Source organism: Miscanthus floridulus, chromosome 9 (assembly GCF_019320115.1).
Source record: "Miscanthus floridulus cultivar M001 chromosome 9, ASM1932011v1, whole genome shotgun sequence".
Taxonomy (NCBI): Eukaryota; Viridiplantae; Streptophyta; class Magnoliopsida; order Poales; family Poaceae; genus Miscanthus; species Miscanthus floridulus.
The window spans coordinates 94,264,362-94,276,350 of NC_089588.1; the positions used below are offsets into that span (position 1 = coordinate 94,264,362).

Sequence of the window (11,989 nt, forward strand, 5' to 3'; positions counted from 1 at the left end):
CTGCTGATCTTTTAAAGTCGGATCAAGCACTAGATGAAGGAACTACTAGGCATCACTACCCAAGCATGGACCAGTAATATAAAAACCTGAAATCTGAATTGGTTGCAGAAAACTATGCAGATAGCTAGGCATATTATTTCGTCAGCGCTTATGCAGGGGCAGGGCAGGGTGAAGCAGTTGCTGCTGTTCAACCACCGTCTCCATGTGACCGTACTGCTAGGCTGCTAGCTCATCCATTACATATAACTGAAATTACTACACACTTTTGATGTGATACTGCTGAAAGTAAAAACTTGACTGAAAGTTAAATTGATTAGAGGCATTTGTCGCACTTAGGCGCAAATGAGGTCCAGTGCTTTAGATAACTCATACTGTATGTCAGTTTTACATAGCTTGTCTACACTTGCTGATTACATGGTTGCTATATTTTTCAGGAAGTGCTGGGCAACTAGCCTTTGGCTTGAGTTTCTGGAAAATGAGGTCAGCGATGAAGGTTGCTTGATGGTTGTACATCTGAGCACAAATAAATAGAGTACTGATTTTCAGTCTACTTGCTGCATGGCTACTGGCCCCATGCAATATTAGTGTCCATTTTTTTGGTAGCTGGTCTTCCTTTTTGAATAACTTCTAGCTGTTGCTACTGGGCCCATGTTTTAGGGTTTAGAGTGTATTGACTGAAATGGAAATACTATGCTTCTTATCTAAAATGTCTGATACTGTAGCCATCGTTCAAATATAGCTGTAATACTGAAACTTTGTAAGTACAGTGCACCGAATTACTCTTTTTTTTAAACTGTTTGCCCTGGTGGATTACCATCTCTTTATTGTTCAACAAGAAGTTCACCTATATCCTTTAGTCTTGGACTATGGCTGCAAAAACTTGTCCTTTTTCCTGGATTGTATCAATTTGCATAATTCCTCTTAAACATAAATTGGTTGCAAGTTTTGGACCTTGCACCACTTTGACTTGTGCACCCGCTGAGATTGTTATATTTTTCAGGAAGTGCTGGGCACAAGTCTTTGGCTTGGAAGGTGGTTTTCCACATAACCTGGTGGATGTGCTCTAGTGTTGGCAAGCCGAGTGCATTCATGTAACCTTTTGGTGCCTGACTTTGGATGATTCAAATAGGGTGCAAGACAAGATTGAATGTTATATATGTATTAACCTCCATGATGTGATGTACATGTTTATGTATCTTTATGTGATGACATTAAGCTTTAATGCGGGTATGATATGTGCTAAATGTATTCTAATTGTATTTATTTATTTATTTTGGCATATTTATATTGTCCTGTTGAACAATCTGACGCTATAAATACATGGCAACTGACTGTCTGACGCTAAAAGTGTTGTCTGACGCTATAAGTTAGCAACGGACTGTCTGACGCTATATATATTCAGGGCAACAAACTGTCTGACGCTAAAGATTTTTAGCGTTAGGACTTATGGCGTCTGTAGAAGTTTGACGCTATAAGTTTTTAGCGTCAGATCGTCCAGCGCTATATCCGCTTTTAGCGTCAGATTGTCCAACGCTAATCTTGATGTTGTGGAGTAGTGAATCCAAGTGGTGGAGCAAGATGAAGTCCACGGTGTTGTTGGTGGACATGTGATGAAGGTGATCAAGCTCTAGACTTGGAAGAGAAGAAAGAGAAAAACAAAAAGGGCTCAAGGTAAAGGTGATATCCATAGGGCCATTTTATTTTTGGTGATCGAGACACTATAGAGAGTCTGATCACATTTTGGATAGATGGTCATACTATTAAGAGGGGAGCTCTTATCGGACAACTCGATCATCTAGTGCCACTAGGTCTCAAAATACTTGCATTGCATTTTAGGCCTAGTGCACAATTGGTGAGAAGTGAATAACCTATGAAAAATGTTTGTGAAAATGCTAACACACTTGCACGTGATGGTGAAACACTTGGAGTTTTAGCACATTTGCAAAGGTGGTGAAAAAGGATGAAGAAAAGGAGGTGTAGCTGGGCTTGTACCCCGAGGGCACCGCCACCCCTATGGCGGTGACTGGCAGAGGAGACCGAGAGGGAGGTGCTCTGGGGGGCACTACCACCCCTTGTCCGGTGGCACCGCCACCCCTAGGGCGGTGCCCACCTAGACTCGATCGAGAGTGAGGTTGTGGAGGCTGGCACCACCAGGGGCACTACCCCTTTTCAACCAAGAGCAGGGGAAACCATGATGGGCACCACCGCAGGCACCGCCACCCCTAGGGCGGTGCACCGCCATTTTTATCCAGAGAAGGGGGTTTCTCGGACAGTGTCTAGGTGGTCCCCGCCACCCTTGGGGCGGTGCCACCGCCGCTTGTTCGGTGCCCCAACTAGCCATTGGATGACCATTGGAGGGGCACCGCCACCCCATGTTCGGTGCCACACCGACATGTCCGGTGACCCTATAGAAGCTGACTTAAAGGGGCAATGACTCTATTTGCTTATGGGCTTATAAATAGAGCTAGTGGCCGGCCTTGGCCACTCTCTTGGCACTTCTAACAGCTACGTACACCTTTTGAGAGCGGAGCACACCACTCCACTCACTTGCACACTTGATTTCATCATCCTGAGTGAGATTGGAGAGACTCTAGTGCATTGTTTAGTGTTCTAGCATCTTGTGGCAACTAGTTGGGCGATTTAGGCTAGTGGAGTTCTTGTTACTCTTGGTGTTTGCCGACATCTAGATGGCCCGGTGATTGGTGGAACATCGAGCAGAGGAAGGTGATTGTCTTCGACTCCGATCATTGTGACTGTGACGGGTTCTTGTGCCTTCCACGGCGAAGTGCCAAAGGCAACTCTAGTGGATTATGCTGGCTTATCGATCCTCATCTTGTGTTGGTTGTGCGACACCCGGTTGCAGGTTAGGCGTGTGATGCCCATTAGCGTATGAACCTCCAAGTGAGTGAATCACCACAACGGGGACTAGCTTGCCGGCAAGCAAGTGAACCTTAGAGAAAAAATCATTGTGTCTTGATTGTCTCCTTAGTATTCATTGATCGATCACTTACCACGGTGGTATATCACTTCTACCCTTCTCCCTCATTACTTTGTATTCAGTTTGTGTAGTGCTTGTAGCTTGTGTAGCTCTTTACTTGTAGTTGTCCAGCTAGCTTTGTTCACCTAGGTGTAATTTAGTGACATAGCTCTTATATGACTTACTAGAGATCATAGAAATTAGAATTGGGTAGGTGGCTTGCAACCCCAAGTGTAGTGCTAGAGCAAAATTTGCTTCGCCATCTTATTGAGTAATCACTTGCTGTAGTGTTGTTGTAGAAATTTTTAATAGGCTATTCACCCTCCTCTAGCCATTAGGACCTTTCACCTGATCAGGACCTGAAGCTGAACTCTGCTTATGTAGCGTCGTCGCAATGGGTAACTCTGTGTGGACAGTTGTATTATCAAGACCAGTCAAATAACTAGCAATGGGGTTTACCTGACTACCACATTGCAACTGAAGTGTCTGAAAGTTAGGGGCCTTAACCCCTGTGGCACAGTACAGTTGATTAAAGCAACCGAGGAACACATTGCACATCAGATCAATTTTTTGGCCTTGTTGGTTGATGGCCTCACAAAAAGCAGATGATTCCTGGCTCATCTGCTCTTTGAGAAGGACCACACTCTTCGCTTGCTTATTAATACTTGCTTTCAAACACCTCTCTAGTCGTTCCATACACTTCTGGTTTTCTTCCTGGCCAAGCTCCGACGGTTGCTAAACGGACACTGGAGGCGGTGCCTGCTTGGCTAATGTCACTATAGTAGGTGGAACATCATCCATCTCTTTGTCTTCCACACCACTAGAGGACGACCCTCCCTCGTAGTGGTCATCTGATGTAGGGTCACGGTAGTCACTATCATCAGAGTCTGAATCTTGCATTCGTACATTCAAGATTCCTCCAATCTAAGACTAGTGCTTTGCCTGCTCTAGGGATGCATCCACCATTTCATGTCTTTCTCTGTCCTATATGGGTAATAGCTCTTGAATGGACCTAAGGGTATGCTGTCCACGACGATAATCATCCAGATTTGCTGGCATGTAGGTCATAACCTCATAGGTCGACTCATTGTACAGTGACCCATTCTTTTCAGAGTCAATCATGCGTAGCAGATAGCTAATGATATGAGGGTACACATGCTGCCATCTAGTACAAATAGTGTCAGCTATCACATCCTCGATCTTAGATAGGAAAAAGTGTAAGAAGTCAAACTGCTCGCCTCTTCATATTGATAGTAGTAGCCACTACTGCAAGCTGGTCAATGATTCCCTGTTGCCTCCATGAGGCAGGACTGTCTTCCTCATAGCCATGTGTAGAACATGAGCCTCAAGACATAGTCTGTCTAGTGTACGCAAGGAGCCGTCGACGAAGGGCACCATGAAGAGCACTCGAATCTCCTAGTCTGTAGGAAAAGTACCTCTAGCCCTACTACGACACGGAGGAAGAGCATCTCCATAAACTATCTGGTGGAGCTTCCTGTCTAAAGTGTCAACCCTAAGGAGTTGTTGCAGGCAGTTATAGGACATTCACTCTGGCCAACCATCGAGCATAAAACCAATGAAGTCATGCTCTAGATAAATCCACACTATTGCATAGAACTGACGCACCCAACTTATCACAATTCAATCAACCTCACTAAAAAGGTGAACGAAGCCCGAGAACCGCTCAAAGAGGGGCCAGATGGGTATACCAGCTTCTCTCTCAAGGTGATCCCAACCAAGTATCCTTTGGTCTACTAGTGTCGTCCCTCTAGCATGGTAGCTCCCAAAGAAACACTCCTGAGTCATAGTCTAGAACTGTGATTTTGTACCAGGCTCTTTGAGGCATGGAAACCAGAACTCAATATCACAAAACCTGATGCTCCATATCTTCTTTGAGCTGTAATGCCGAAAGTCATAGAACTGAACCACCTCTTTCTTTCTCTCAATATTACTGCTCCTCATTGGACCATTGGCAGACACCAAACCTCCTCGACTGCTCCTCATACCACCATTAGCAGACATCAAATTACCTCCTCGACTACTCCTCATACCACCAATTGTGGCACACATAAAATTACCTCATCGACTGCTTCTCATACCACCAATTGTGGCACACATCGAACCTCCATGAGTGCGAGTGCCCACGCCCCCATGAGTAGCTGCAGATTTGATCCAGGAAGATGCAAAGCGATTGGTCTAGTTTTTGGAGTGGAACTCGGTCATTTGTTATAGTTGTTCCTCAGTGAGCTCCTCCTCCCTGAGTTCCATTTCAGCACTCTCCTCATGCTGCTATTGTCGGTGGCCATTCGAGTCCGCCTATGAGAATTCTCAGACTCCAGGGCTAGCATAGCTTTGGTTGCTTCTTCCTCTGCCTCTCGGATACTGTCCACCTTCCTCTGCCTCTTCCTGGGCTATGGTGGTGCTTGTTCCTCTGCTTCTAGGACACTACGAGCCTTCCTCTAGCTCTTTCTGGGCTGTGGTGGTGCCTGTTCCTCTACTTCTTAGAGAATGGTTGCCTACCTCTAGCTCTTTCTGCGATGTGGTAGTTCTACCCGCTTTGATTTAACTCGGGCCATCTGCAACAATAAAAAAATTACACATGCATTTCATCAAAGACCATAAATTCTTAGAGAAAAAAAGAGGAGATCGCAGACTACCTCACCGTGCTGAGGTGAGAAGGAAATCTCGTCTGGCTTGCTCGCTAGAGGAGTGGCGCGTTGACAGACGGCGGTGTGGTAGATCGCCGCGGCGTAGTAGATCTCCATGGCACAGAAGGATCTAGGCAAGAGGTTTTGGTGTGCGGGGGTGAGGGGGTGGGTGGAGGGAGGAGGGGGAGGGGGGAGGCGGTGCAGGGTGGGTGGCCCCCGAGGGGGCGAACGGCGATGAAAACGGCGCGCAAAAGAGGAAAAAATGGGTACTAATTAGAGAATGCCTTTAGTAGCGGACTGTCCCACATGTCACATAATTGCATCATGGACACATAAACGCTGTCAAGAGTAACCGTCCAGCAAAACTTGGGGGGTCCACCAAAACTTGGGAGATTAATATTGGTTATCTAACGGTTAATACACATTAGTGTAATACTCTGTATATATCATCACCATTCATCATATAAAATTTAGTCTCTGCTCACTAGACGCCAAACGGGGCGGCGATCTGCCCGCGCAAAAATTTGATTTCGGGCGAAAATGAAATCCCCGTGCCCAGCAGTGCCACCAACATGAAATGAAAATTAGTTCTCTCTCTTTTGCCCTCCTCGCGGAAAATTGGTTTACCACGCCATCAATTTCAAATAAGGGTATTTGTGGTATTGTGATGGCCACATAAAAGCGCAAGGAGTCATCGTCTCCGCCTTCATCTCCATTCTCTAGCCAGACCAGCCGGACCATCTCTCCTCCCGCTCCAAAGCCTAGCCCCCTCTGCCACCCCGGTCCAAACCCAAGCTAGGCACATCGACACATTAGCTTGTCTCCCTCTCCACTCTCCAGCCGCACCCTCTCTCATACCTTTCCTAACCCTAGCCAGAGCTAGAGCTAGATCTGGATCCGATCCCCTTCATCGACAGCAGTAGCGGTACACACCGGATCCGAACTCCCTACGTCGGCACCTGTCATGATGGAGCCCTATCGTTATCGTTGACGACTGCCACACTAGATCTGCTACCGCTTTGTTGACGCCGGCCGCACCACTTCCGCGACCAGGATGACAAGAGGGCGGTGCCAACAACACAGCGTAGCCAGGAATAGGAAGATGTACCCAAATTCCTTTTTATGATGCATGTTGTACTCTAGTGGTTGAACCTGGGACATGTAGATATATAGTGATGGGGTTACATGTTTATTAGTTGATTGTAGTTCACATGTGCTTTATTAGAGTATAATAGCTTCCGTATAAATTGTAGTTCACGTGTGCTTTATTCAAGTAATGGCTTTCGTATAAGCTGTAGTTTAGGCGCCTAATTTGCACGCTCCTGCTCTGTTTTGTTGACATTTAGTAAAAGACTAACTCAACAAATGCCTTTGTGATCTACATGTTGACATCCGGAATATCTCTCTAAAGTAGGGGAGCGGGTTCAGGGATATGGTGATACAGATACAGATTTAGAAGAGCAAGTACCCCTTGCAATTGAGGTGCTTGTTCTATCTTGTCATGTTGGGATGGGAGGGGGTTGGTTTAGGTAGCAGTGCAATTCAATTCTTTACTGTGTGGATAGCAATGCAATTTTTACATGCTTGCCGCTTAAGTTTGTTTCTCCAATTTTAGGCTGTGGGTTGAACAAGCCGTAGAGAAGTCCCTGCCAGCAGGGCAAAAGGTAGCACCGATATGGGTCCTAGGGGATGGCAATCCAAGAGAGTGAAACCAACTAGTCCAGTAGAGTTGCAGCATCTTGTAATTCCAACTAGGTCCAAAAGTCAGCACGCACAAGGCGAACAAAGCCCTATGAGGGACTGATCACATGAAGATGACCTTAGCCATGCCGAAGAGGAGACTCCACCTCCCCACCAGCAGAATGACCAAACTTGTAAAGGTTGGTACTACCTTAGACATGTCTATAAATCAAGCCACACTATTTGATATCCATGTTACTTTTCTAACAATCTGAATGTATGAAAACTGTGTCGTACCACTATAGAGAAGAGCGAGGAAGTCGAGGCAAGCAACTAAGGGGGTTGGGCTTCATAAAACCACCTAATCATTGGGAACAAGGATGCCCATCTCAGTTGTCAAGGGGAACAGAAGGCCACATGATCCATTACAGGCTGCCAAGTTTGCCTCAAAGGCAAGTGTAGTAGTTAGGTCTCAAGTACCAATTTTATCGCACTAGATATATTACAAGCAATGGATTTGTGGCCAAGCTATCTATAAGTATGTATATCCTCTGTTGACATTCAACTCTGCCTTGAGCAACTTAGTAATGGATTTAATTTGTATTCACACTTCTGCAGTTGAGGCTGGCCATTGATGACAATGATGAAGCAACAAAAGAGGCATGCACGAGTGTATTACAGTCTGTTGTATGGCAGACACGGTATATGCTCAAGTGATCTTACTTCAACAACATCCACACTGATGAAATCAGAAAGACCTCTCCTGTGTCTTGCATGAATGACACACAGTGGTGTGCACTTGTCCACATGTGTTTAAATTTCAAGAACAAGGGGTGTGTGTGTGAACTCATTTATTTTTTGTCTAGTCTTTATGTGGTCTACTTGTGCTGCAGTCTAACACAATTATGGTTATAGGTAGTCTCAGAGCAGAACAAGCAAAATCATGCAAAAGTCAAGTGCCACCAGGTTACAGGATCTCGCTCCTATATTGCCCACCTGCAAGCATATGTAAGTGATGGTTGTGTTACTCTTTTTATATCAAATACGCAATGTCTTTTGTGTCAACAGAAAGGCATGTGCAATTTTAACAGAAGGACAAAAAAAGGAAGGACGTAGGACACGATCAAGAAGTGCTTGTTGAAGAACAAGATCGACCTCGACCTCATGAAGATGTTGATGTAGTGGGAATCTTCAACAACTTCCATACCAATAGCAATACAGGACTGAGCGATGCTGCAAGAGAAGCAGTGGTAAGTACCTTCATTTGCTTTCCTTGAAATCTGTTGAAGCCATTGGCATAAAAGGAGGAAAAGTAGGAGGAGCCTAAAGTGGCACTATCATTTTGAAGTTGTAATATTACAACAGTTAATATGTTACCTATGCATTGGGCTTATGAATCTCTATCGATAGTAGGCTGAGGAAGACCTATGCATTACTTATATTAAAATAATCTCTTAGTTATGCAATTTAAGTCCTCTTCCTAATGTTTACTCCTTGGTTTTCACAGAAAGCTATGGAAACTATATGAGCAGAACTTGTTGCTGATGTTGTTTCCAAGGTCCTCTTCCTAGGCTAGCTACAACACCTTTTCTTTGAAGAATGCTGGTATTAGGACAAGCTGCTCCAGACTTCAGGAATGGCTTGCTGCTCATCAGGAAAGTTTAGCTGTCCTCACCGAACAAGTGGATCAACTAAAGAGGAAGACAGAAAACACTGATAGGGAGTTTGAGAAGTTCAAGAAACAGCAACAGAAGGAGTACAATAAGCTCCATGAGCATATCATGTTCTTAAGCACTGGTAACTCTCAGTCTTGTTGATGTAGTGAACATGTGGTTTGTTTGTTGTTTTGATGTGAAATTTTGGAGGATTGATATGTGAACTCTGTCAATGGTTTGTTGCTGAACTGAACTGCTATTATTTGATTTAGGTTAAATATAACTATGCATGTAGTTATTTTGTGCATTAGTGTAGATCTAAAATCATTTTCTCTGATGTAATAATTGGTGTGCACGTGGTAGATTCGGCACAGGAACATTGTAAAATAAGAATCTAACATGTGTACGAACCAGTGAATGATAGTGTAACAGCCACGACAGGGCACGTGGGCCAATACAAACAAAATACGTGGTACAAATCCATCCTACCACGTGGTTGAATCAGAAAAAGAAATATGGGTAGCTCAGGGCGTGACACGTGGCCCAATAAAATACTAACACGCGGACGTATAGCATCGAGACACGTGGTCGAGTAAAAGAAAGACACGCGGGGAATTGTGGTCACGCCACGTGGACCAATAAAAATACAACACTTGGTCCAATGAAGAACTGACATGTGACCCAACCGCAGCACGACACGTGTGCCAATAGAAACTAACATGTGGAACAACAGGTCCTGACACATGGTCCAGTAAGAACCAGAAACGTGCAAGAACCAGAGATGGCCACGTTGTGCAATAAGAAGGTGACACGTACCCGAACCATCTCCAATGCAACCGGCTATAGCATGTACATGTGAAAAGCATCTCCAACGAAAGCACCCGCCAGCGTGGCTGCCCCCTGCCACGCATGCCAAAGCAGTTCTATGATGATTAATTTTCATCATAGATCTATCCAATTCTATGACGATTTCCTAGAATCATCATAGAATTGCAAGAATGACGCAACTTCTATGACAAACCGTTTTTCGTCATAAATTCATCATAAAACTGAAATTATGATGAATTTGGCTCATTCAATGGCGAAAACTGATTGTCATAGAAGTGGATATTCCTAGTAGTGCTATGAGCTACCATGGTCCGCTGGCCTAGGAGAGCAGGTGTTACGGGTGCCACGAAGAGGGTGTTGCGGCTGGTGACCCATGGCTTTTGCATCGCTTGAGCTCCGAGAGCCCAAGCACCTTGGCTGCTTGTAGTCGCATGGAATGTGTCAAAATCCCCTACACCGCAGACATCGTTGGGGTAGCTTGCAGGTTGCCACCCGATACATGGAGGAGAGGCAATTGAGGCACTTGCCGTGAAGATCTGTCGGGATGTGCCTCGGTGGTTGATGGCTCACTTGTTGGCCTCCGCTTGCTGGCCCTCGTGGCTCAGCGGAGGCGACCGTAGGTCGCATCTCCTACCGGTGGAGGATCTCCCGCCACCCATCGGTGTTGGGGGCGGAGACCCGTCCGTGGCGTCTGAGGTGCTAGCGTGCCGAGATGCGGCCCTCCACTGGTTGAGCTGGCATGCGGCCCTCCACTGGCCGAGCCGACATGACGTACAACAGTTGTGGGCACGACCAACTATGTTTCCCCCGCCTTTGCCCAGCACCCTGGTGACCCACCGCAGCACCGCCATGGCCCGACGTCAGAGGTTGGGTGCGCGGCAGGGTCATCACAGGCAGCGTCGATGTCCTCGGTGGCTGCGGCTCCTGGCGAACTGCGTCCAGGTAGGGGATCGTGGAGGTGGCTTCCGCATCAAAGTCATCGAGGAGGTTGTCGTCTGCCCAATGACGTCCTTGGAGCGTCCCGCCGTGCTACCCCCAGGATGGGAGGGGCGGCTTGGGGGGTAGGGTGGACGATAGGCTCGGAAGCGAGGACGGACGGGTGGACGAGGAAGGAGTCGAGGCGGATGCAGCGGGGGCAGCGCCCGTCCCTGCTGTGGCTTCCGCGCGCTGTGCTGCAACGATGGCGGCAGCATCATCTGGCCATGGCTGTGGGGGTGGCATGGATGCAGCAGAGCTGGTCGTGCTAGCGTAGTCTGCTCCCGGTGGCGGAGCGAAGGGATCCGCGGCACCGCCTCCTGGCACCGACAGCGACGGCGTCGTCGGTAGCGTGCGCGGGGAGCTGTAGCTGCTGGTGGTTGCCATGGCGGTGGGCCCGGCATTGGTAGCGGTGAGGATAGAGAGGGAGTCCATAGCTACACTCTAGCACCGGATCCGACGGTGGTGGGCTCGGCAGCGCCCACGGCAGCCACCCTGATGTTGACAGTGGCATGGCCAGGTCGGGCTCCTAGCATCGGGGATGCACGGGTTAGTGTTGGGATTGGGGAGTGGAGGGGAGGGGGATGTGGAGGGGGAGGAGGTGGCGGGGTGCGCCAGCGGTGGGGAGGCGGCCAGCGCCGCTGGCGGCGGCAGCATCGTTGGGCTAGGGTTTGACTGGGGTGGCTTAACTGAAGCTCCGGGGGTTGGGAGGGGAGGGGAGTTGGATGGGGAAGGGAAGGGGGAGGTGGAGGCGGGGGAGGGGTGGGGGCGGCGGGGACGGGAGCCTCAGGATGTGTGCGGGTCAGGGTCAGTCGGGTGTGCTTAGCAGGTCCGTGTCTTCTTTGTTGGTGATCACGTCTTCATCACAGTTACAATGGCAGATAGTTGCTTGTCATGGTCAGCACATGAGGTTTTGTGATTAATATTGGCTGCATCAATTATTTAGTGCAGTTATGTGCTTCATGATCACAATATGATAGAGTGGTAATCATGCTACTCCCTCGATCTAGTTCAAAAGACATTGTCGTTTGTGACATTAAAATGGCGTACACGACGATACGTTGAGCAACAATTTCTTTAAAAACCTTGCAGTTTAAGTAAAATTAATAAAAAAATTTAAAAGACTTTCATGTAACATCTATATTTTATATATTATCAATCATAAAGAAAGAATTACAAGCAGACATTCTTATTAAAATGGCATGTGGTAATGAGATGGAGGAATA

General features: G+C 47.0%; 1 protein-coding gene across 1 annotated transcript; it reads right to left on the bottom strand.

Moving 5' to 3' along the window:
- Positions 1 to 10,817: 10,817 nt before the first annotated feature.
- Positions 10,818 to 11,198, bottom strand: LOC136480315 (predicted GPI-anchored protein 58). Its single transcript, XM_066477899.1, has one exon. The coding sequence runs from the start codon at positions 11,196 to 11,198 to the stop codon at positions 10,818 to 10,820; it is 381 nt and encodes a 126-aa protein (XP_066333996.1).
- Positions 11,199 to 11,989: the final 791 nt, after the last annotated feature.

What these genes read in the sequence shown, in the direction of transcription:
- LOC136480315 (XM_066477899.1), bottom strand. Translation starts at nt 11,198, where the DNA reads ATGGACTCCCTCTCTATCCTCACCGCTACCAATGCCGGGCCCACCGCC.